The 26,723-nt window shown below is 46.9% G+C and overlaps 1 protein-coding gene across 1 annotated transcript; it reads right to left on the minus strand.

Moving 5' to 3' along the window:
* Nucleotides 1–365: 365 nt before the first annotated feature.
* On the minus strand, nucleotides 366–22,629 carry RAP1A (RAP1A, member of RAS oncogene family). The gene is made up of 8 exons (XM_009960131.2): nucleotides 22,588–22,629; nucleotides 18,508–18,591; nucleotides 14,781–14,849; nucleotides 13,118–13,174; nucleotides 11,610–11,750; nucleotides 6,550–6,693; nucleotides 3,155–3,270; nucleotides 366–1,090 (listed from the first exon to the last, which is right to left on the minus strand). The coding sequence occupies exons 2-7, from the start codon at nucleotides 18,562–18,564 to the stop codon at nucleotides 3,184–3,186; spliced, it is 555 nt and encodes a 184-aa protein (XP_009958433.1). The 5' UTR covers nucleotides 18,565–18,591; nucleotides 22,588–22,629; the 3' UTR covers nucleotides 366–1,090; nucleotides 3,155–3,183.
* Nucleotides 22,630–26,723: the final 4,094 nt, after the last annotated feature.

Raw genomic sequence — 26,723 nt, forward strand, 5'->3', positions numbered from 1 at the left:
GCCCCCGAAGAGCACGACCGCGTGAGATCCAAGATCAGAGTAAAAGCCAGACCGTGACACAGAATTAACCCAAATTTGTACATAGAAAAATACTTGTACAGAGGAAATATTTTCAGCAGAATACAATCTTCAAACGTTCCAAAGAACAGACAAAACCAACCAAAAGCAGCCTGCTGTGCGCTAGCGTGTGCTATGATCGAACACAGCCGACAAGGAGGGGGCATGAAGACATCGCAGCAGCGTAACAACGTACTGGTGGTATTTCTTGTAACGAAATACTTGCTCTGCCAGAATGGGAGAGGAATTCACAAAACATGGATTAAAAACCAAAGCCTGGAAACCGTAACAAAAACACAGAAACAAAATGAAAATGTACTAAAATTTAATCATTCATAAAAGCTGTAATTTAATCTGTGACAGTAAAACACGAGAAGCAATATTAGAGTTGGTTTAGTATATTATATATTTTTGCTTTTAAAGCCATAGAAATCAGTTATCCCAGTTTTTTTCCTATAAAAGACCCATTTTTCCAAAGCATTATGCACAAACATTTTTAATTAGAATATAATGGCAGAATGAAAATAATGATATTCCGTAACTTTTAAATACAAAATGAACGTCAATGACTCAAAAAGTTATTCGTTGCAGTGAGTTCAAAGGGAAGTTTCAGATAATATATATCTATAGTTACAGATATAAAATATAACGGTGGAACATTTTTAGTGCTTGATGGGGAGAAATTATGAGAAAAGGGTCAATATGAAATTTTAATTATAGTAGCAATACCTAACACCTGAAATGCATCCATGCTCCTTTGTATAATCATACACTAGAGTCAATTATATTTATTTTCACGTCTGTTAACTGCTATTGCAAAGGAGGAGTACTATTGTCGGAAATTTCCAAGAGATATACACAGAGCAATTTCTTTTTCCAGGGACCGTGTGCAAACCATTTTAAGATCTAAATTCTTCTCATAGTATATAAAAACAGGAGAAGCTTCTTCAGATATGTTATTCATTTCCATAAGGTTCGGAAGTCGGGAATGCTGGCACTTTCCATTTAGGCAACAGTTCTTCATTCCTGCAATCTAGAGAAAGCACAGAAGATGACAGAGGGCAGGTTTCCCATCCTACCGACGAGACGAACGACCTCGAACACGGGCCCAAAGGCTTCCCCAGGCAGCTGCCCGCACCCAGGCCTGGGAAAACGCGCGGCACGTCAGCAGGAAGAGCTCATCTCCCTCCCGTACCGGTTCCTACCGCCCGCCAAGTTCGGAGGTACGGAAAGAAAAGAGACTTTGGAAACCATAACTCTGAGACACAAGGTCTTGCTCTGTCCCGGCTGCAGCAGAGCAGCGGCGGAGCGCCGCCACCCCGTCCCGCTGCGGCAACGAGCGCGCCCTTCCCACCCCTCGGCTCTGCGACACAGGCAGCCTTCGAGGGGGTTCCGAACTCGGCAACGGGAGAGGGATGTCATCTTTTCTATCTCCGAGATGCGCTTGAAGCCTAAGGAGCTGAGACCTCCCCGAGCCCTGTTCCAGCTGCAACACCAGGCAGGGAACTGGGAAGAGATTTACAAAGAATGGGGGAGCCAGTGTGAAGCATTTTGAGCACCCAGAGCAGGTCTGGGGGCAGGGGTAGGAGTCAGCGTCACGAGAAGCCTCACCAGTAACCGACCGAACGCAGGAACTCCTTTAGCAGCTGCTGCTGCGTCAGCGCCGGGCTGCCGCCGCCGCCGGCAGGCCCTGCCGCGCGGGAGGGCGAGGGCAGAGCCACGCCGAGCCGGCAGGGAGCACGGCCTCCCGCAGCGGGGGAAGCCGCCCCGGCTGACCCCACACCGGCTGAATTCAGACCTGTCACCTGAGGAGCAGGGCACGCCGCTGGAGACGTACCGCTTCCCCACAGCCCACAGCTATTCCTTTCCGGCATTCAAAGCGCAGGGTCAGAGACTGATCAGTCAATGAAGCACAAGTCAGCAGCAGCAGGTTAACTGCACAGCTCCGCTGACCCTACTCCATCACACCGAGGCCACGTAAACGGCCGTCACAGCGTGAGCGTCAGAGCTGGCGGAGGGTGGAGCCGCCTGTTTACGGGAATTCATCCCCCAAATCCTTCTGCGACCAGCAGTGCGTCTGCAACGCTGCAGGACAAGGGCACTCGAGTTGCTCTGCCAATAGCACCTGTTCGTGGAACCAAAGCACGGAGCACAGAGCTCCGGACGGGGCAGAAACCACCAGAAGCCGACGCCTGAAGCCTCACCCTCAGGAGCCGACGGCCAGTGCAGCCTCGGATCCCGAGCGCTGCGGTGAGCCCGCTCCTGCCCGGGCCGTCCCGCCGCTGCGCCCCGCTCTGCTGGCGGCCCTTGCTCTGCTGCAACCCCCGCTCGGGATGACCTGCTGGTTTTCTGACTGTTTCTTACTTCCCAGGGCCAGAGACGGGCCATTTACCCCGTGCCCTTCTCCGCCCCGGCACGGGGCCGTGCAGCGCACGCCAACAGCCCACGGGGCAGCCCCGGTGCATTTTCTGTCCAAAACCTGAAGCTACAGAAACGTGGTTTTCTTTCAGGAGCGCGACAGAACAGCTGTAAGCACAGAGCACCCTGCCAAGATACACAGGAAGATTATTTATAGCTGTGTCCAACTTTGGCTTGGTGTTTTTTGGTTTTGTTTTGGGGCTTTTAGGTGGGCAGCTTTTTATTTCTGTGCCATTAAAACCCCCGTCCCACCCAAACCAATGTGCCGTTGTCCCCACAGCACCCAGGGCTGAGAAAGCAGCTGCAGCAGTAACACAGAGATGCTACCAAATTTCATCAGAGGATAAAAAGGAAGCAAAACCGAGCCACGGCGCCGCCGAGCCTGGTGTCACAAGACAGAGGGAGAACCTGCAAGAGTCAAAAGGAAGTTCCTGCTCCGTCGCACTCGGCAACCCACGCAACAGGAGAAAGGGAGAGAAGCGGGCATTTCCCTGCCAGGTCACTCAGCACAGCTGGCTTTTTTTTTTTTTAAAAAAAAAGTCCAACAAATGCAGAGTTTTGTATCTGGGAGCAGACAGAAGGAAGGGGAGCGCGGGGAAGGGGAGCGGGCCCTCCCGCTGTCGGGAGCGGCCCGTGGTCTGACCGCCTGAGCTGCAGGTGGAATTCAGTCACCTCTTACCTGGCTCAGAGCTGCTGCGTGATGGGAATCTAAAGCAGCAGACATGATTTCTTTTTAGGCTTCTTCTTTTCCACTGGTGTTTTTCTATTTATCTGTCTGACCAGGTCATAAAAGATCTGAAAATGAAAAACAAAACACAAACTGAAAATCCAAAGTGATAGAACCCTAAGCAGGGGTCAAACACTCGGCAGGTGGGCAAGCTGGTACTCCCTCCCGCTGCCTGCCGTCTTACGCACTCGGGTGAACCGCTGGCATTGACTCCAACGTGTTTCTCAAGCAACTCTTTATGGAACAGGAGGGCACCGAGCTCCCACCAGCAGAACAGGAGGGAGCTGCAACCCCCCACCCTGCAGCACACCGCTTCCTCCTTCGGGTTGCGTACGGCCACAGGCCCCAGGAGAGCACAGCGATGGAACGGCAGCAAAACCCTCGCTTTGGAGAAGCGGGAGAAAACTGGGGAATGACCAGAGGTTTTTTGGAAAGGCGGGCAAAATATCCTTAAGGATGACCTCCGCGCGGGCGCTCCCTGGGCTGGTGTCTCTGCAGAGCACCGCTACGCCAGCGGCAGCACATCCTCACGGTCCCTCTCCCTTGGCTTTCACCTTCAGAAGTGGTTTTCACTCACCCCCCGCATGGCACACGCTGTTAATTTTCCTCTTTGCCCAACACATTTGAGCTGTTAATCGCTTCACCTTTTTCCCTGCTCTAATCTTTTGAGTTTATTAACAAAATTAGCAAGGAGAAGCAAAACATCTGCCCTGAACTCAGACGTTTCCAGAAAGGGACAAGTACAGGGGCCTCTTTCAGCTTCAAAGACGAGTTTCTTGTGAGCCCTTTTGCTGTGAGTTGTTTTCCCAGCAATACTCAACCCATTTATAGCAAAAGGAGCTTTGCAAAAAAGCTTGGAGCCAGGTCACAGTACCGAGGAGAAATATTTAAACCTTCAGAAGGCTCCACCCTTGTCCTTGTTTACTTTTTTCCTTCCTGGAGCAGCTGACAGGTCACAAATTCTTGTTGATTCCAAGGAAATTCAGAAGACAAAGAAACAGTTTATAACACATTGCAACAACTGGGAATTTAAGATTTTCCGGCCATCACCTACATGAAAAGGCACAGTTAATTGTTGCAAATGAAATGAACGTGATGTTGGCTTTATCAAGCTCTCATGTAAAATATTTTATAGCAGCATTGGAGTTGCTCACACTACTCCTTTACTAAAGTTACGGCCACTGTTTCCTACTGCCAGGCTCAGGCAAAGCAGCAGTTTGTACCGTGCAACGGACACAGCCAACGTGTTCAGATGTGTACAGAGGAGATACACACAGAAAGTTGCAAGAGAAACCAATTAATAAGTGGCATCTTCTATGCTGATGTAAATCAGCTTTCAGTATTTAAGCCTTTACAAACAAGAGCCAAGACGATTTGAATGTGATTATGATGTGCAGGAGGAGTCTGAATTTCTGAAGGCATGAACCATCTCTGCTCTGGCAAACAAAATCTTGACTATTTTCAGGTAGACCCCTCTCACCTTTCCACGGTGAAAAAAACCCTCAAAAAAACAAACAAAAATCTAAAGTTAGATCATTTAAGTGATGGTACTGACTGTGAGGGCAGAAGTCTGCCACAAGGTTTCAGGAATGCCACTATCCCTAAAAAAGTCAGTGTGGTGGTGCAAGAGCATCACACAGCTCACCAGAAAAATGCCTGAAGCACTGCTTCAGAGAGGGGCTCTGCATTAAAAGCTTATTACCTGGATAAAAGGTTTGTCTCACTTTCAGCAAACGCACACAGAAATTCACCACCCTTTAGCCTAGATTTTAACAAAGCTCTAAAGTCCAAAAGTAGTTAAAAAGCAAAAACAAAACCCAGAAGATGCAAACGCTTCCCCAGTCCATGAGCCAGCAGAACGAACGAACAACCGGTACAGTAAGTTGCTTGATTCACAGTGTTTCTTCTCTTTGATTTCCTCAGCTTTTATACTTTTCATAACAAGGCAATATAAGTTGGCAGAAAACCAGGAAATTAAGATCACAATAGAACCAGAAACTAGTCTTCCAGATAATAACTTTCTTCGCTATGATCTGAGCCTCACTGGAGGCAGCAGACAGGACAGGGAAACACGGAGACACAGGATTCACACGTTCAGGTACATAAACCACAGGCACGCACTCGCCCCAGGCCAGCTCCGCGTCCTGCCTGCTAGAGAACCCCCTTTCCCACCCAGCGCTCGGGAGAGCTTTCAGGCACCTCGGGCTGACGAGAGGTCGGCCTCTGCCACTGACCGTGGAAATCCAAATGAAACAGAACTTGTTGCACTCCACGGTGCGATCTCTTCGATGACTGAGCCACTCGTTTCTTCGTTAACAGTCACAGTTTTACTACAGCTCAGACACACCCACCCACCCCCCAAAATCCCTTCTGGCAGGAGCCCAGCTCAGCGAGCTATATTTACCCGGCTAGATTAGCGTGCGCCACAGCCAGGCTAATCCCAGCCACAGGAGCTGCAACTCGCGCAGCCTGCAGCTCTCTTCCCTCGCCACGGGAGAGGTGCAGGGCTGTGCACGTCCCACGAGCTGCCAAATTAACGCTGGGTCTGGTCCAAGATCCCGCTGCTCCTGCTTATCACACAGCCTCCTAAACGGCCCCAGTTATCTCCTGGTACCAACCCAGCTATGCTCCACGGGGTCACCTTAGCTGTTGTGGCCGGAGGCCTGGCCTCTGTCCCAGGCAGATAACTCACGGCAGAGAATAAAGGCTTGGTGCCCGATGTCAAGCAGAGCTCCCTCAGCAGAACTTCACGACCTCAGGCGGCAGCACAAGGCACACCGACTGCAGAGGTGTTTCTCACTCAGCCACGGGGAACCGCTCAGACAGATGTGTCTGGACACGGCCTCGCTACGTTACTGGCTCACCGGAGGAGGACTGTGATGGGATGTCTGCTTGAGCAGCCAGACGCAGCAGGAATGTGAAAAGCAAATACTTTCAAAGCCAACGGCCGACACTACACAACATGACAAGTAACACAATGGGGCATAATCCGCGTTCTGAATAGCAGCGGCAGCTATCTTGAAAAAGTACACTTTTCAGATAAGGTTTGTCTAAGCTAAGAGTCACCCAGTTAACCGGGCTTACCCAGGACACTGCTATTCATGTCCCCAACACAGGCTATAGAAAGCACTTACCTGGAGAAATCACTCACCATTTACAGAGAAAAAGGAGATCTCCTTAGAACAAACCGAAAGCAGTAACTAAACACGCTGCATCGGAAGCCTTTCTTAGGCTGAGATTTCAGAATCATCCTGAATCTTCCCAACTAAACACAGGAAGGACTGCATGCTGGTTTAATGCGGCATTCGTGCCGAAGTAGGAAAGACAAGGGAACAGCTGATAGTTACCTCATTAACGTTGATTTTAGACTTTGCAGACGATTCTAGAAAGGCACAGTTACACCACTGTCTTGCTAAGTTTTGACCCTGTTCTTTGCCGACTACACGCTCTTCTTCCAGGTCACATTTATTGCCGACCAGAATCATTGGAACCTGGAGAGGAGACAAGCAAGAACAAGAACATCAGCAAGTTAAGGTACAACACGGACTGTAATGCTACGGCTTACAAAGGTACAGGAGGAGAGGGCAAAAAAAAAGACAGGACGAAAAGCAATTAAAAAAAAAAAATCAGAAGTTCAGCAGAGCTCACAGACTAGACTGGAATTCAGATGCCTGCTGGGAAAGGGCTGAAGAAAGTCCATACCATAGAGACCCTGGTTCGCTAAGAATTCAACACATGGAGGATATTTCAGCCCAATCTTAAGTTAGTAAAGACTTATTTTCTGGTCTCTACATCAAACACCTTCTAGTCAAAAACGTAATTTATTACTGAAATGCATTTCAGGACTTCCATGTGACAGCAGGCTAAACTGCCTACCAACCTAGCTTCCTTTAGACCACAGAACATACAGCATGTGTTTTAAGACATACATTATACGTTTCAGCCCCTGTGACCTGTCTTGTCAACCTGTTGTCAAGCCACACAACAACAAGTGGAAGAACCTTTGAAAAGCACTGCCTGGACACAGACTAAGAAGGAACAGCCCCACGCACAAGACCACCTGCCTTTCTCACCACAGTATCACACTCCCGACATGTTTTGCATTCGCACGGAAAAGAGGATGTTCACCACAAAAGGCACAAACACTACGCGCTGTCTTCACTAGCGTAGAATAATCAAAATTTCCAACTAGTCACCAAGCAGCTCAGGTCCTGAAAGGACATCCCTTCCAATAAATAATCTCATGCAGTATTAAAAAAAACATTTGATATGCGTTCAAAAGATTCACCCTACGCTCATGACGCAAATGCAGGCACATCATTTGTTCAAGACAACGACGGAAGGGCATCTGCCCCTCTCCTTAAGCCACTGGCTTTCTAAAGTGTCTGGGTGAGTCACCTTCTTGCTCCTACATGAGGAAAAAAGTGCCTTGGGGAAACCATATTCCTTGTGACATTTCCTACAGAAAAACAAAGACATTTAATACTGTAGGAAAAGGACCTCGGCTGTAGTAAACGCGTACTGCCAACGTGTCTGCATCAGGCTGCAGGGAAAGGAGGGGTCCCTCGGCTTGCCCAGACAGCCCTCCCACAGGCGGCACGAGGGACAACAGAAAGGACGGGCTCTCTTGCTCAGCCGTAGCTCACGGGGCTGCGGTTGTATTTGCTCGGTGCAGCGCGGAGAGCCAAGCGCAGCCCGCCCTCGTTACGTTGTTAATCCCTTTGTCTCAGCAAGTATCAGGGTAAGCGCTGGCAAGTGTAAGCAGCAGGAGACTTGCTCTCATCAGTTGCTGAGTTAAAAGACTTTCAGGAGAAAGAAATGAGGCAAAAAGATAGGTTAAAACCAGTGCTAAGACATCTTAGAAATGACACCCCGATACACAGCTCCAGAAGGCTTCCTCTGCTTCTCAGGCACTTGCTACCACAGCTGCAGCCCACCAAGATGTCACCAATCGGTAGCAAAGACCTTTAAACAAGCAAACAAAGCACATCCAAAGCACCCCACAGAACTCCACAACCACCCACCCTTCGGGAGCCGTTTCCACACCTACAAGATGGGGAGATGCCAGCCAGTCCCAGGCGCTGCCTGCCCCTCCTGCAGGACCCCTCCCCAAGGACGGCGCAGCTGGGGCACCCAGCGTGACACTGCACGGCTCCCCAGCTCCAGCCCGCCCATTGCCACAGCCAGTTTGGAGGCAGACGCGCAGTTCAGGACCTTCCGCACCCGAGAGCTGCGGGTTACGTATCATTCGGAAGGTTGCTTTTACAACCTGCATCTCGCAGGCCTCAGGGGACGACACAGCGAGAGCTAAGGTGGATTGTGAAACGTGAGAGCACGGCAAGACCTGCAGGACGCACTGCAACACGCCCACAGCAGCGGGAGCATCCTGTTTCCCTCGCGCTGTGTAAAAGTAGAAAAAACCCTAAAGAACCGCTGATAATGGGTGTGCGCCCCGCTCCATTTCCTGAAACATTTAATTCTTTGAACAGAAAATGAGTACTTTCCAGCTGGAAAATAAATCATTATCCACTTCCTTTGGCAATTTACAACACGCTGTATGTTTGAACATTAGTATCGGTAGTCCCTTCCCGATTCGACTACTCTCAAGATTAATTTTTCTATTTAAAAAACGCACAGCCATACTGATTAGAAAATGATCACATTTTTATTTTTGAGAGATAAGTTTTACTTATTACATCAGAAACCTGAAGTCACAATACAGATGAGGCAAATCCAAAAATGCTCATTTCACATCAGAGACCAACACAACATTTACAACTATATCAGCTTAATCCCATTCTTCGCAGTTTTCGAGACAGTTAAGAGAGATCTTCTCATACCAAAACACAAAAATGTGTTTTGAACATGTTCAGCCAAAAAATAAAGTATATTAAGATGTGAAATAACAGCAAAAAAAGTGATACTTAGATGGGTAAAACAATACAGGTTTGAAAGACATCAAACTCTGTAGAAGGTCATCTCAAAAAGCAGCAATTGTTTATCATAGAGCCAAAAATGGAGTTTGATGAACAACTAGCTTTTTCATCACTGTTTCATGTAGGAGACTGGAACTTAAACTTTGTTAGAGATACATAATTTAAATGGTTGAAGTATTGGGATTTTAACACACATTCTGAAACTCAATACAGGAAGGAGTGCATTTTCCTAACTCAGCAGAACACGGCTTAAATGTTCAAAAGGTTCTCAAGCTTGGATTCAACAAGTAACATCCCCCTAACACAAAATAAATAAATGCATTTTAATAATTAAATCAAATCACTGAAGTCAAACCAAAAGCAACAGTCTGTATTGTCCGATGAACTTGACGAGCTTACGGTGCAAATTCCCCTCCAGCGAGTGCAGCTGAGCGAAGCGCTGGGCTCTGACCGCGAGGCTAATAAAGGACTCGTGTTACCAGGGGTTTATGCAAGCATAATCCCTACCTAAATGGAAATCACTTTTGCATAAATAGAAGTTCAGCTTGTTCAACCAAGGAGGGAACCAAAGCCATTCAAAACAAGGTAATCGGGAGCCGGGACGATGAAGATCCCAGGGAAAGCGGCAGCCCCGAGAGGTTGCCCTCGGCCCCAGCACGGCCGAGCTGCGGGCTGCGCTCCTTGCTCAAACCGCACGTGGCCGACCCAGGAACTGCCCTTAATGCCCTGTTGACCGACCACCGCCGCAGCGCCAGCCTGGAGCGCCGTAAGGAGATGGGGGCTGCGACGAGAGGCTGCTGCCGCTTCCACCGCTCTGCTGGGGGGCCAGAAAGCGGCTGCCACAGCCCAAAGCAACCGACATCAAAGGCAGAAGCTACCTTTTAGCTGTGACTGGAAAAAAAAAAAAAAAAAAAAAAGGGCAACCTTTTTGACACTCCTCAGGGCAAACCCTTGAATATCTCACCAACTGTGAGGCAAAAAAAAAAAAATAATTTCAGCTTCTTTTGGAGGAAGCCTACACAAAGAGAGAGTTCGCACAGGTCTCCACCAGCCACACGGCTACCACGGCAAAAGCCACCAGCAACCTCACCTACATCACTCGTTGAGAAACTAAAAGCCCACCAAGGAGTTCCAGTTACAGGAGCTGGGGCCTGAACTGGAAACGCAGTAAACAGTTTTCTTCTCTCAAACAGGACTGAATGCAAACTACCTTCATGTCATTTTTCCTTCTTTTAAAAAGGGATTTAAACAACCAAAATTACAACCTTGCGTCACCAGCTGAGACTCTTCCAGTGCCTTTTAATGATTTAATACATAGAGCAGTGTGACTGTCTTTGGGTTACGGATTTTGTTAAATGACAGAAGGAACAAAGAAAACTGTCGAGAGTTCAAGCGCCTCGGACTGTGCCGCTGCGCTCGCTGGGACAGGCACGCCCGCAGAGCAAAGCTGAACCCTCCCTGCTCACACACGCCCATCACGGGAGCGACAGACCCTCAAGCATCCTCCTTTCCTTCAGGAAGGGAGAAGCACGTTTTCACATGATAACCTAGGGTTCTGTAAAAGTTCTGGTTCTGATGGATTCGAGTGACACAGAGCTCAGGAACCAAGGGACTCTGCACAGCCACAGCAAGGAAATCTCTACTCCAGGCAGCAGGACCCGGGGCTACTCCACCTAATGAACACTGCACAGGCTCTCGACTCACCTCCCCAGCCCCTACTGATGCTGCCCTCTCACACAGAGAAATGAAAATAAAGGAACATTCAGTGATTTTCAAAACAAAAAAAAGAAAAAAAAAAGAAAAAAAAAGAAAAAAAAAGAAAAGCAGGCTATTACTGCTAATGATGCTTAAATCACAAAGCAGTTTGGTCAAGAAGCTGAACACATCCCTCCTATTTGCAGTTCGAGTTCATCAACCTGGATTACGCCCCGCACGCACGTGCAGAGGGCACAGCGCTCGACGCCGCCCTGCCCGGGACTCGAGACCTCCCAGCCGACCGCCAGGAAAGGGCACGGCTCTGTACCGCGGGTCCCGCCTCAGGCAGCTGGGAAAAGCAGCGTTAGTCTCCGTTGCAAGACAGCTGCGGATCTACTAAGAACATCATTATTGGCGAGTTCAACTATTAGTTTTCCTTAACTTTGAGGGAAATAAAGAACCACTAAAAGTGAAAGAAGAAAATGCAAACACAGGAGGTAAAGGAGGAAAAAAAAAAAAGTTGTTTTCAGTAACTCAGACCATCTCCAAAGACTGCCAGACTCCTAGTGCACGTTTCATTATGCCCCTCAGCAGGTGTTGGATCCCAAATAACAACACTGAAAACAACAAACCACGCTAAGGAAACTTCCTTCAACACAAAACTCTGCCATACAGCAAAGTATATTCTCAGAAAGAAATTTTGCTCACCAATTCCTGTATGTTTACTTACAAGCACATTTTAACTATTTGCAGAAGAAAAAAAATATTCTACTTACATCTTCAGTGTCCTTAACCCGTAAAATCTGTTCCCGCAGGTCCTGTAAGTCGTTAAACGTGGACTGTGCTGTTATAGAATATACTAGTGCAAACCCTTGACCATTCTTCATATAGAGATCCCTCATTGCTGTAAATTGCTCCTGTAATCAAACATTTTTAGAAGTAATCAGCTAGTGAAGGCAGCTAATGAACATTTACAAAGCAATACTGTTATTGTAATGGAGATGAGAATACAGTACCATACACCATGCATTTACAAGTTTACCCCTTACAGAAATCCACTGAAGCATGCAAATTTAGTAAAAGCATTAACACATCTCTTTGTCTTTTTCCCCTAAACAGAGAAAAAGGCTTCTTGAAAAAAAACAGGAAAAAGATTAAGAGCAGCAATAAAAATGTATCTGCAGCCAGACTGCTGGATGCCCCAAATCATAATACAAGGGGTTAGGATTTGGCTGACATTATTTTATAGTGATCTTCCATTTATTTTCTGATAGGGTGTTAAGCACAAGTCTGCCATCAGACCAATTCGCCAGACAGCAGATATGGACTGGAAATCCAACTTCTCCTCTAACACGGTATTGAAACAGGCCTAAGTGTCACGCACTCACGAGTTACTGTGAGCACGACAGCGTGGGAAGGCACTGCCTGATCACCTCTGAACACATGCAGTTACATGGTAGTCATCTCTAGCAGGAAAATGGCTTAAAGGTTCAGTGCCACAGAGCGCAGGAGCAGGCTGGAAAATCTGTACCAGATCAGAGCTGCCTTTGTCCACGCCCGTGAAAGGAAGCTTTACCAGAACCACGTAACAACGACTGCTGCTTCCACGCCTTCGCATCGCTGTTGATAATTTTCAAAGCTTTCTAAACAAAACGAACTTTTTGGAAGCACGTCCTCCCGCTGTGACGAGCACTCAACCATTACAAGGTCTGTTGACTTAGCGACAGGACTTTGCACGGCAGTAGGTGACACTGGTGTGGCAAAGGGCGCTGCTGCCCGGCCCCGGACGACACGGGCCTCCCAAAGCAGCACAAGGCAGCGCCGGGCGGGCGGCCTGGGCAGAGCCGTGTTCCCAGAGAGATGCAGAATCTCTACTATGAAACCCTCTCCACGCAGGCTGATGGGACGTGCCAGAGGCCATCCCTAGGCACTGCCTGGAAGCGGCTTCAATCCGTGTCTGTGTATTCTGGCCCCGTGCAAAATCCACGTGTGAAACTATCGCGTACCAGCATGCGGACAGCAAGATGATGGCGGATGGCAGGAGAAGAGGTGAGTGGCACGACCTCAGTGTCTCAGCCCTGGGGCAGGTGGGGAACGGGTTCGCAGGGCTGCAGAACGCTCATCCACCACACCGGGTTTTGCGTTATTGAACAGAATTGTTCCATTTACATTACTGCAGCTAATCTGTTGTTTTTATTACACTAGTGTAAGGTGTATTCTTAACACCTCATCTCAGTCTTAGCAAAGAAACTCCACACCAGTTAGAAAAAGAAATTATACTCACTGTCCCTGCTGTATCGAGGATTTCAAGCATACACTGTTGACAGTCTACTTCCACTTGCTGGGGAAAAAAGGGAAGAGACAAAAGCAGTTAAAACTAAAATGTCTGAAATGGGACAGGCAAGAGGAATCTCAGCTTAATTTTCACTTCTGCTGCAAAGACCTCTGGAAGCAAGCCAGCCACCTGCACTTCCCCAACACTAACAGAGGCACCGCTATTAGAGGATTAATTACGCCCCAAGCCATGCATTTGGGTCAGCTCACTTATGCTCCAGGTCTCTGTTGATTATGAAGGCTTAAATGAGGAGCTTGTGGTAAACACCTCAACTTAAGTGAGATAAATCCACTCTTACAAATCAAAGGACCTTAAACTTCCACTTTTCTTTGCTGCGGGGGTAGAAGAGAGTAAGGAAGCAAACAAAAAGCAAAATACTTGGCGATCCTCACAGTTAGGCTTAGCAAGTCTTCCACTCACTGAGAAGCATCTCAGATCCAATGAGTGTAATTCCAGGAAAGTCAAATAAATTTAAACAGCAGAATCCATACCCCAATTTACATTTAATTATCACAGGCACAAATGTTACAAGCTTTTGTTTTATGTTTTGGTGCCTTTAATTATGGTAACGTTTATGCTAATCTGTAAAACAATGGATTACTTGACATCAATCGAGTGAAGAAAGCAGCTCTGTTGATAGAATTACATAACATGACAGCCTCAGGGATCCTGACAAGGACTTGTGCTCAACAGTTACAAGCCTGCACCCAAAAAGTCCATAAAGAATTTTATATGCCTTCAAACCAAGCAGAACACACTCGAATTAAATGGCAAAACAGCCATTCCTAGAAGAAAACCACAAAAGGCAATTGCTGTGCTACAGCGACACAACCTGCTGTGATGAACGGTGTATAAATCCTCTGTAACAACTCCTACGGATAGCACACACCTAGCCAATAGTGACACCTTTATGGTTTGAAGTAATAATTATACGTCAAACTACAGCAAACAGATCTGAGTAACTGTCTGACCCTGGTTTGGCCAAGCTGCTCCTATCCCCAGGCATCAGTCAGAAGCACTGGCAGGAGGATGGGGCAGTACGCTTGTCTGCCAACCACCACAGCTCGTATCCCAGTACAAGTGGAAACGGGTGATGGTTCAGGAAAACACACCAGACCGATCCCTGGGCAGGTGCAGTAACCTCTGAAGAAGGAGGCAGCAAACAGTTGGGAGGTGCAGCCTCAAACTGCCTCACCTCGAGTCATTGGAGATTTTAAAGTGAAAGCTCTTGACAGGGAGTAAGAGATTTACTCCTCCTGTTAAACAGAACTAAGTTAGGGAGCAGTCCAATCAGCAGCGCAATTTGTCCTTCCCTGATAATTCCGCTTTACAGTAGCTGATGCAGTTTGTCCCCCTGCATTCAGGGGTCCTAAGCCAGTGAAGTACTCTGTAAAGCCAAAGGGAACCGTCTGCATGAAACCATTCCCAAGACTGATGCGTTTCCACACATCGCTTTCCTGCTGCGGTTTGATGCAGCCATAAGGTTTTCTCAGAAAAGAGCCTCTCTCATTCCAAGAAGCTTTTGCTGCATTACTGAAAAGAAACAAGCTCTGAGACTTGAAAGAAATAAAATTGATGTTATTTGAAAGATAGAAAAATGATGTTATTTTACCTTTCTATATGAATCTTCTATTGTCGGGTCATATTTTTCAACAAAAATTCCCTGAACGAACTGCACAGTCTAGGGAGAAAGGAAAGAAGAAAAAAATAGAGTGAACTGAACACAACCAGTAACATTTACCAAGAAGCACTTTATGAAAAAGTAACAACACAAAAACCACTCAACACTGCTGTTAAAATTCAATAGCGGGGAGCAGAGAAAGAGACACATAAATTTGCAATTTTTTTAAATAAAATTTGTGCACTTTGTTCTTTTAGGAATCACTTTATTCAAGAGTTTTTTCAAAACTTTTTTGAAATGTAAACTCTTTGCTTGCTTGCTTTTTTCATAAAAGATGACATCCTCAAAAATGCCTTTACTTCAGTGCCTGTGACTTTAGAAGAATACAAAAATTACCATACACGGAAGACTTAAAATTTAATCAGAAGAACTGGCAATCTGTTTACCGTGGAAAAGCACACTGTGGAAAATCCACATTTCAATTCAAATCATATTAGAGTTACAGGGGAGCTACTCTGGATTACACGCCCAGAGCACAGCCATATTTCAGAGCAGCAAGTTAAATCTGGAGTGTCTCCAGATACTCAATTTGTATGAAACCATTAAAGGAGGAGACATCATTCACTTCAAAGAGGAAGTCGTTCTTCCCCCATGTAATTACTCAAAGCACATCTACTCTCAACATTTCCCATCAAGTTGCCATCTCTGGACACCCAAGCTCTGTGCATGGCGTGCAGCGGCTCCTGTCAGCATGTCCCCTCCAAGGCAAAGCTCCTTTCCCTTTTTTGCCCCACTCTCCTTTTCACTCTCACCCACAATAACCTGCAGTAACGTAGTAATGCAGCGCACGGATGTCCAGAGGTTTCGTTAAGGTTTGTAAAACAAGGTGGCGTGAGTTTATAAAACTAAGCACCAAGATCCTAGCGCTGGATTTGGTCTCCTTAAAAATCAACAAACTCATCAACTACCTTTTGCCAACTGAACTTTCCACAAGTTTTATAATACAAACTCTGTGAAGTCACTATCTGTTTCGAGAAGCCGTGTTTTGTCTGGACAGAAGGCTGAGATATTTCTGCAAGAGGGCTCGCATTTGTCACACAAGTACTTGCAAGCTTTCAGAGTGGCATATGCCAGACAGACGCAGAACATGCTGCTGTATGCTGGCAACTGAGCAGTTCCTCATGCTTTGCTTCCTTTTAACATATGAAGACAAGATTTCTAGTACTACCTCATTTAAAGATCATCCTATATTCCTAAATAAACCTGTTTTACACGTTAAGGAACAAAGCCTTTGCTTCTCCAGTATCTTCCTGTCGCACTGAAGAGCTGTCCCTGTCTGCCTCCAGGTACCAGATCTCAGCGGGGGCACTGCAAGACACCACCGTTAACAGGGGCTACGGCGTCAGCCAGCCATGGAAACCGACGACAGGACGTGCAGGTGGCAGGTGACGTTTTAGGACTCTTCGCAGAGCTGCTAACCAAGGAGGGCCCAAAGGCGGCTGCTGTTTGCCAGGGGGCGAACACGTGAGCACGGAAGTCGGTCACATCCAGGGAACTGTGTGTGTGAAGCATCCTTCGGAGTGAGAGGCTGACAAACCACTCAGGACACTTCATCTTTCTACTACAACACCCAAGGGCCTTACTTTATATCCACAAATACAGTGCTGCTCTGAAAGAAAGTTAACTGAACCCAGGTATTCTCTTCTCAAATTGTTTCACTTCTAATAAATCACTGTTCTAACTTTTGTTGTCTCAACTGTGCTTGCGTGTTCTCATAGACACTAATCACACACAATCATAACTGCGATTATATTCCACCTCACTCATAACATATGTAATATTCTTAATTTCTGACGTACTTTACTTTTATTGATTATGGGAGGAAAGAGAGGCCAAGGGAGAAGATACAAATCTGGGGTTGTTTTCAGGTTGTGTGTGGATCCAAGGCTTTTACAACTTTCCTTTAGTTTGGGGGCTGTGCATCCCAACTTTGGTTTCCAGTTTTAGACAGGACTACGCACAAGTGGATACTCTTGGTAATGCTGCCTACCCACTGACACTCCAGAAGATTTTTACCCTCATTAGAAACGGGGAGAAAACTACTGTACAGGAAACAAAGTAGTGGCAAACCAACTGTGCCTCAGTAACTGTGCAGGTTTTTCTGCTATCCTGTCCTCATTACCGACAGGCACAATCAGCATCGTATTGGCACAGAAGAGTTAAAACAATAAGGAGGATTTGCAGTGAAACAACACCATATTGTAATCTACACTCAGACTGCAAAAACACAGAACTGGAAACAAACACCAGCCTCTTTGTTAGGCACTTTAGTTTATACAGGTCAAAGAAAGAAATTTTAAAGCAACCTCCGTGTTATTTTAAATCCCACCTTGTAACCTCTCCTTGCTAATGCTTGTAAATAAGTAGACAGTCACCCTGAAAGCCAAATATTACTCACTCTTAGCTGCTAATTGGCACTTATGGTGTCCTGTTGTAAACGTAATGGATCGATGCTGCGTATGAATTACAATATATGCTTACTTAGCACCTAGACTGTCAAAAAGAATTTACCTTTTGTTTACCAGACTAAGTATTTGCATTTCAGCTTTTAAAAAGGCCAGTGATGGATGTTGGCTCAGACTTCACATCACAAATAAGGAAGTTCAAGTATGTCAGACAGTGAATAATTCTTATGTACAGCATGTTAATTAAGTGCCCTATTTTACCTAGTGAGTCTTTCAGTGTTACGTAACGAAAGCAACACAATCAAGGGGATGCTGGTGGGAAAAGTATCACAGATGGCTTAAGCTGCTGTGGAAGAACAGGCTGCACCAAAAGAATCGGACACCTACATCTTGTAAAGATTAGGATGGGATCGCTGAAAGGGTACATCAAATCTGACGCATAACTGAGTAATCTTTCCTCCAGTTCCTCCGGCTTCTGCCAGTGATCTACCATGATTATTAGCAGCCCACTTCAGCAGAATAAACAACAGTGCAAGAAGCAGGGACTACCTGAACGGCTGGTCAGCTGCTATCATCTTCTGTGAAAAGGAACAGGGTGTAGTTCCTTGTTTTAGATAATTTTACACTTGACCAGTTCTTTGCCTTTCTTATTGGAACGAGCTGCTTGACTGATTTGTGATAAACAGATGACAGAAATCTCTCTTACAATGCTTTACTATCAACTCCACTATGTAAACCTCTTGTTAGAAACAAGGCAAGTACTTAAGGAGTGCAAAGTGTCATCGGTGTGCTTATCTCTCTGCACTGCACACGCTGGAGGTGACTTCTTGTTCTGCCCAGGCTGCTCATTCCGGTTCTCTCCAGGACGGAAAACGCACAGCCTTCAAGGTACACAAAGCCACAAGCACTGCGAATTCACCGCCGTGCACGGCCAGACCTCGTTCACTGTCCCAGCGGAGGTAAGGCTCTTAATACTCAGGAATGGACCTTCAGGCACTTACAAAGTTACACCCATCCAGGAAGCCGAAGTGAAAGTCTAACTATTGTAACAGCGATTCATCGCCTGCTGCTTCTCCAAAAACGTGACGCAAATTCACAGATATTTCAGCAGCGTAACAGAGGCTACGTGGAGGTCACTACGCACGGTGAAAGTAACACAACTATCCCGATGCATTGAACGAGCACTGTCTGCACTCAGACATGCCAATTTTGAAGTCTGTGTATCGGTTTCAGAACTGCTTCCCAAAACTCACCAAAGCGGACTTGCCCACACCTCCTGAGCCAAGGACCACTAGCTTGTACTCACGCATGGTGTGGTCTGTTCAAATAGCGACAATCTGGAAAGCAGGAAAAAAGCCAACAGTTAAAAGCGTATCGGCGTACACCAATTCATGACACGGTCTTCTGAAAGCAGCTACGCGCTCCCCTTCTCCAGATGCTCCTGAGAACACAAATCTCTTTAGTAACAGCTGCGGGTTTTATTTTTCCACCTTGGCACTCAAGTTTAGATGGCCACTCCGACAGACCCAGTTTATAGGAGACGCCCCAAGCTGGACCCATTCACCTGCTGGCGCTCGGAGAGGAAGGAGAGGAACGCACCATGGTACGAACACGGTGTGCCCACACGTGCCTGCTCCCAGCCACACCAGGTAGCACAAGCTCTCGCTGCCTGACCTCTGCATTCTGAGCATTTTCTAGCATAAAACGATGAGTATCAGACAAGCCAGTTAGATCAGAAAGATGCAAGCAGAGAGGTTTACTTCTCCCACCCACCCCCAGCAGGGAAGGGTTTAGATCAGCGTTTTCTCTCTGGAAAAGGTCAGGCCTAACTTAGAGCTGCCAAGGCAGAACCTCTCCGCTCGCCCAAGCAAGGACTCTGCCTTTTTATGGAAATCTTGCAACCCCCTCAACTCACTACGCAGCACCAGAAAACTTCTCATTCTCATCGAGATTCCCTGACAAATAAGGCAAATGACAAAGCTGGTGATAAACAATTTACACTATGTTTACATTATAAGCCAGGCTGGGCTGTCCCTATCAACGCAGCTCAAGCAAACAATGACCTCAGCAGCTAATTATCTTCCCCCTCTTCCCCCAGCAAGATAGCGCTTTCTTCCCAAGTAAGGCTTCAGAAACACGAGGGCTATGAGGCCGGGCAAGCTGCAGTTCTCAAAGGCATTTCAAACTAACGTTGCCACAGGATTTATGGGTTCACTGGCTACAGTTTGAGGATTGCTTTAAAAATAAAAACATATTCCAAGTAGTTTGATAGAGAAATGTTATCACCTTGTCGACGACTGTTAACAACAGCCTGCAAAGAACAGGGACCATATTTTTAGCTTTGCAACGGTGGACAACTCCCTGACAATCTGTGTCTCAAGTTTATATAATCATTAAATCGGGACAGGTTTTTTTCTGTCATTTAAATTCCCAAGGGAAAGCTGTAAAACAGTCAAGAGGAAACCCACGTGCTGCTGCACACCCATAGCCAGTCCCCGCTGGAGCTGCACTGGGGCTGGCAGCTGAACACGTTACTGCCCAAACATCCTACTTTTAACCCTCACCCCTCAACCACAGTATGTTTTATGGTCTAAACGTGACACAAGTACAGGGTTAAACAAAAATTAAAAAATGGCATGTGCAGCTGCAAAGAGGCATACAAACTCTGCAGGCGGTTCAGCACAACTTTAAGCTCATTTTTAAGTCAGAAGCACAGAAATACAGGGCTCCCTGCCTGTGCTGAGGCTCCCTGCAGTCATGCAGCCAAGCTGCCCTTCCCTCACCCAGCCCTTAAAGGGGGAATAAAGCTGAAGCTACCAGCAGCAGCCCACAGTTTTAAGCACCTCAGGGTGGTTTTTCTTCAACTCTTGAAGCCTGTATGAGCTGCAGTTCTGTAACTTCATAGAAATTGTGAAATTAAGTCAAACTGAAAGGGATTTTCCAGAACATCTAACAGCAGAGCAAGCAGTATCTATGCACTCTAGTACGCCAACAATATTTTTGGTTAAAATTCTGACAATGGTAAGCTCTTCTGCTTGAAAACTACCCTGAGAAGTAACACTCACTTCCTTTCTTTCAAAACCCATGGTTTTCGATGGGAAGGAGAGGGGAATTCCAATCAGCAGTTATCTTCCCCTTGATAATCCCTACAAATTAAAAGGCGATGCATTTTTTATAAAGTATAAATGCAACTTATTGATCCAGTTTATCTTCATGTCCCTACAGTTCCACAGTCTGTTCCACCTAAGGAAAGCCACAAAGCAATCAAGCTAAGGGTTAAATTTAGCTGCGAACTCTTTCACTTCTTATTTATAGTAAAAATACTTGTGGGAAAGTTTCAGCTGGGCGCAGTACAAGACTGACTTCTCATTTCTTCTCTACAGTATTTGCTGATTTTTTTTTTTCAGGTGCAACAGGAAACCAAGATCCTGAAACGCATGAGCCTCATTACTGTAAGACTCACACGCCTTAATTATCTTGTAGCTCTTTCACAAGTATGTTAATGTTATCTGTTTATACAACATGAATAGCGTGCTCAAGAAATTACTATGCTGCATCCTAGCCAACTTTTCATTTGGCAACTTTTCGTGCCCACCTAAACACAGTTAGACACAGCAGCATTCATTTCCATCCAGAGCTCTGTGTAGTGGAGTCACATGCTGTGAAGCAATGGCTATGTTTCAAAATGGAATGAAATTATGGGTGTTAAGTGTTTCCTTTGAGTCAAAAAAAGAATAGGATCACCAAGGAGTGTAAAAAAATTAACTTTTAGCGTTGTGATAAATGTTGTGAAACTGGTCTCATGAGTCCTGAACGCTGTGGTGCGAAAATAAAGCAAAAGCTGAGCGTGTCTCCTTGCTTGTGCCCCCTCTTCCCATGAACACACAGCAACCCAGCTACAGCAGGACGACTGTGGGGCACAGAGCATGTTTCATACTAACCCATCACTGCGCTGAGCAGCACGGTCCCTCCTGCCCGCTGTACCAGACTCTCCAACCTACCCAGCACCTGTACAGCCACTTTAAATACAGAGTAATAAATCAGTAGGGTTCAGATTTCATCTATAATAATGAACAAATTTTGCTTCTACACTGCGAAACACCCGACACCTCAGGATTAATCTCTTCTTTTCTTTATTCTTTAACAGGAGCATCTCTTTTCTGCTGCTGCTGTCACCAGCACTGCCTGGGAGGTGACAGAAACAGATATCAGCTATTCACAGCATCAGCCCCAAGATGCCCGACTCCTGCCTGAAGACAGAGTGAAGGGCCCTACCCGGTGAACAGATGGAGAGGTGAAGAAAAGATGCAGGATGTTTGTTTTAATACACAAAAATGAAAGGCAGTGCCGGCAGGATGGCAGGAGGAGCTCTGAGAAGGACCAGGGACGGATGCAAATGCAGATGAAAAGCTGTAACCTGAAAGGCAGCTCCGAGCACCCGCTCACCTGCATCTGCATTCAGCCAAGCGCTCACACACGCTTAACTGCACGAACCATCTTTCGCCCTGTTGTAACCGAGCGGCTGAATCGGGGTACAAAGAGGCAAAACTTTCAGGGTATTTCCCAACCAGCGGAAGAAGCCGGGCAGAGGCTGCGGGGAAGGTGGCGGGGGGAGAAGGGCTGAGCCCCTTCAAGAGATAAACCTGATGCAAAAATTAGCCACTCCTGTGAAAAAAGTTTCACCAGCTCATCAAGAAGTTTATAATTTGGGTGGTGGGGAAAGGAAGCATAAACAAAGAAGATAAGCAAACACAGCCCTGAAAGAGAGGGGGTGCAGGAACTTCTCGCTAACCTGCAACGCAGCGTGCACCCTGTGAACTGCAAATGCCCGAGTACAAATTTATACATCTGAACAAGGCAGTTTGTATTTATTAGTTTCTCCTTCCTTCTCCAAACACTGATGGAGTTATGAGTAACAGGAGGTGCAGAAAAGCTGCTCAGTGCGAGGAAAACAGAGGTTAAGAGCACGTGGTCTGATGGTTTTGCATAACGTGATGAAACATTGGCCAGAACTGATGACACGATCACCACTAAGAAAGATGAAAACAAAAGACTTAAAAAATTAAAAGCAAAGTAGACACATTCTTGACAGCCTTAAAAACTGTGGACTGTAATCATAGATTTCAATTTGTACAATAGCAGAGGACATCAGGAAAGACAGAACACAAAACTTCAGGATTTCTTTTCCTCACTACAGGAAACAAGATCCAGGCAACTATTTATTTGAAACAATGCATTATACACTTGTCAATTCTCTAATTTCCCCAACTGCCAATGTTTTCACAGTCAGCAATTTCATTGGAAATATATTGAGAAGATTAAAAAACTCATACCTTGGCATAAAAGATCTCTCATCAGTATTAGCAGCCCTACTGAAGGTTTTTCCAGGCTCCCTATAAGGGACTGAAAAAAAAACAACAAAGAATTAATCATTTTTCAAATGACAGTGTATGCAAGCGTCAAATCACCTCTTTATGGTTTCAAACCAAAACACGCCTGTTACAAAATTTGTTCTTTGCTTTACCCATGGAGATCTATGCAGTTTCTGAATAACCAAATCTTAATAACAAGAACTCCAGCACAATTTAACCTTGTCTCTAGGACAATGAAAGACAGGGGTGTCAGGTGGAAGCCAACGGCAAACCACAATTTCTACTTGATTATATCATTAAATAACACTTTACAAACTGGACTTGCAGTTAAGGTAAACCACAGGAAGAAGACATGAAATTGAACTTTCTTAGGTTAAAAAGCAAAAATCAAGCTCACGACTGTGAAGTTCACATTTGACTGCATCGGCTTTTGGAAGCAAGAGGCAAAACTTGCCCCTCTGCTATGCAGCTCCCGGAGCAGTGTCCGCTCAGCCATCCAACCTTTCACATTCGGTGACCAAACTTCAGTATGAAATCAGAGTAACCACGGCTGACGAGGCTCCTTTTCCAAGAGCCACAGCACACCCACTGCCCTGCTCGGGGTGGGCCGGGCCAGACACAGCCCAGTTACGAAGCCAAAACACTCCTACACCTCCAGCCCCAGCACAGGCTGCGGCAGAACTGCAACAGCACAGGATCGTGCTCCGGCTCAGTCGTCCTCGGCCCCCATCAGCTCAGGTAAGGGCTGCTCACCCTGCCGCCTCATTGGCTTGAGATTGCATTTAGAAGCACAGGTTACTTGCAGTTTTGGCAGTTTTTTCCTTTTTAAAATTTCAAGTTCCTTATTTTTATCTACCAGACTTGATAGCAATAAAACACAGTCTGCAGACACGGTAGGAAAAGGTTGCCATCACAGGAAAAGTACTTCTCTCTTCTTATGCACTGTTTTCAAATCACTGCCTAATAGCTTGTCTGTCGTTTTCTTTACATCGATTTTTACTGGATTTATGCAAAGCTGCCACTTCTGTCCACAATCCCTTGCACCTGTTATCTGATGACTGCACTTACAAACAGCTTACACACATCTCCAAAGTCTCACTTTTTCCCTTTCCTCTGGCAACGCCTTCTACCTTGGTACCATGAATTTCATCCCTAAATATAGCCTGATGACTCCTTCTCTCAATTTCTGGCCATTCATTATTCAGGTAACCCAGGGGTGGCAATTTTAAAGAACAGTTGAACGACTATTGAAAGTCAGCAGGATCCGGGCTCCCACATCCCTTCTTCCAACTTACTTGAAACTCCCTCCCCGCTGCCTTCGCACCTGCAGCACACTGTGCCTGCGCCGGCGTGGGAAAGCATCACCCCAGAAACCCAGAGAAATGGGGTTCTGAAGAAGCAGCTACAAATAACTGATCAGCAAAGGTATTTAAAAACCGAGTCAGTACTAAATGAGTCAGAAGGCCACGGCTGGACTGAGAGGCGAGGGGGAGGCACCTGCTCCTCAGCAGCTCCCACTCGCTGCAGTGAAGCTGCTCGGGCAGGCGCTGGCATTTCGGGCAGGCGCTGGTGTTACACGGCAGCTGAAGCAGGGCTGGAAACGCCACCAAGGGCACTGGCGCTGGCTGGGCTTCCATGGCATGCTGAGCACACATCCAATAGGTAGGTTTAAATAGACAGAGCCACATTTTAACAGATTAACAGACTCCATCCATTCTGACAAAATGGATTAATCAAACCCTCACCCAAAAGCTGGCTGCTACAGAACTCCAAGCACTCGGGAGCTTCCTGTGCTCTCCAGGTTCTTTCCTCCTCTCCCACAGTTTGCTTTTCCCACAACAAAAAGACAACTTTCTTCTACAGGAGAGATGGGTGCTGCTTAAATCAAATCACCGTGTTCCTGTGGACTTTCCCCTCCCTAATACATGCTACAGAAGACTTCACTTACAAAAGACAAACTAAGGTCAGCCTAACCCTGTCTGAGGTTGTATCAAGTCTGCAATGCATTTTAGGAGACGAAAACCTAGTACTTTCTGCTACCAAGAATGCAGGAGAAAGCCGGCTTTGTTTAAAGCAGCCCAGCAACCCTGAGTGATTTTAAAGGGGAGAAACCATCACTTAACTGCTCACAATCGGCATTGCTGTGGTAAAATCCAATGACCCTTGCAACACCCACAAAGAAAACTATTTCATAGAATCCATCAGGTTTCTTTCTTGTAAGAAACACACAACGCCTGCGCAACCGTGTCATACCTCTGCAGCCGAGCGGCACGATCTGGGCACACGCCTCTGCGGGGAGGCTGCAGCACACGCCAGTGCCAGGCGCAGTGTCACTGCACGCAGGAAACAGCAGCATCAGGCACTGATGCTATCAGGGTCCCTGTGAAACGAATCCGGCATCCTGTCCCGTACCTCTCCAGCCCACACACAAGCCCTGCTGCGCCCAGGCCCCCGCTCCTTCCCCCAGCCACCTGGGCGGCCCTGGCCCGCAGCGGGACAGGCCATCCCCCCAGCCATGCCGAGCAGCACGGACGTCACACGCGTGTGACACGACTGAGGAGCAACGACAAGCCGTGAAAAAAGAAAAGGGCAGAGGGAAGAGCACGGAGGTGCACCCCGGCAAGGGATGCAGCATCTGCCTGGTCCTCGAGAGCAGGACAAGTCCCAGCATCACCGTCCCCCTGCCCCAGTAACCCTGCTGGCTCCTTGTCCAAGTGTTTTAAAAGATTGCAATAGTTGCTGTACCACAATCCGTTGTTCAGCAAGACTGAACTGCAGCAGCAGTGACATGTCAAACAGTACCACAGAATCACAGAACACCAGGTTGGAAGGGACCCCAAGGACCATCCACCATGCCTACACCCCGCTGCTATGACAGGGGAAGCGTCCTCTGCCTCCGGCCTTTCATAGCTTCAGCGCCAGCTACACCAGAGTCTCTATTCACTACTAAAAGCCTACAGCTCTGTGGTTCCCTCTGGTTTTGGAGTCGCAGATCAACACCCACAGATAAAACCGCCAAGCAAGTGCTGTATTGCAGGAAGCCTCGTATTTTCCTTTTCCCTGCTGACCCCTGTTGTGGCTCCCGCAGCCCTGCCCGGGGTGGAAACCAGCGCCCCCCAACTCACGAGCCTGCAGCCTGGGAAGCACAGACTCACCCCGAACGCCGACAGGCAGCCACTGCCTTCCACTAAGAGCCCAGGCACCAGCACCCCATCCTGCTCGCAGGCTTCGACCACCTAAGTCAAGAGGCAGGGGACGAGGTGGCATTTCCCGATCCGCAGGCAGGGCAGGACACAGCCTCGCCCCGCGCTGCCAGCGCTGCGGGGGCGCGGCGAGACAAGCCCTTGGAAAGCGTCCCTGGTCCTTCAACCCCTAGATGAGATGGTCTGGCTTTATGTGGCTACTGGCTCTTCCCAAGAGCATTTCTGAAAGCTTCAAAGGGATAAAAGAAGGATTGTTCCCCTTTTAATGCCAGAACCGCAGGAAGTTTAAATGAAAAACCAGTTAATTTGGGGTTTTTTTCAAAGTTTTTGTTGGGTTGTTTGGGTTTTTTTAGCAGCTTTGCATTCAACAGTCCAGAGCCACAAGGCACGTGCCACCTTGGAACCACAGAAATCAAAATGTTGCAGAAACAGATTATGAAGTTGTCATCATCCTTGTCAAATATCTCCCCAAATATAATAAGTATTGAGTCCACAGCAAAGCAGAGCTCATTCAAGCACCTCTTGCTGCAGGCGTGTGCTTGGGTTCAATTTATGCACACCTGAAAACGGGGATTTTTAGTGAAAGCGCTGACGCAATCTCAGTTATAGGACTGAAGACAGCTGACAACTCAGCAACGCAGACGGCATTTTCAGTCAAGACGCAGGATGCACAGCCCTACTTTAAAAAAAGGGTGAGAGAAAAAGAACAGAAAAAAAGCAAGGGACTGAATAAGCACACACCAAACCACAAGCATCAGCTCCTAGAGACAACGTGAAACGGCCTCTTGAGGTGCAGCTTCTACAGCCACATGTCCTGTGAACCTGACACGTTTTGCTCTCTTGCTGTTGCCCAGAAAGAGGCACTGTGGCACCCCTGGGATAGAGGAGAGAGGG

The sequence above is a fragment of the Leptosomus discolor genome, chromosome 21 (genome assembly GCF_034619465.1).
Source record: "Leptosomus discolor isolate bLepDis1 chromosome 21, bLepDis1.hap2, whole genome shotgun sequence".
Classification (NCBI taxonomy): domain Eukaryota; kingdom Metazoa; phylum Chordata; class Aves; order Leptosomiformes; family Leptosomidae; genus Leptosomus; species Leptosomus discolor.

Coding starts and splice junctions, on each gene's coding strand:
- RAP1A (XM_009960131.2), bottom strand. CDS start 18,564: ATGCGTGAGTACAAGCTAGTGGTCCTTGGCTCAGGAGGTGTGGGCAAG. Junction 11,751..13,117: donor TCCTCGATACAGCAGGGACA/GTGAGTATAATT, acceptor GTTTGATTACAG/GAGCAATTTACAGCAATGAG. Junction 3,271..6,549: donor CTAAAATCAACGTTAATGAG/GTAACTATCAGC, acceptor TTTCATTTTCAG/ATCTTTTATGACCTGGTCAG.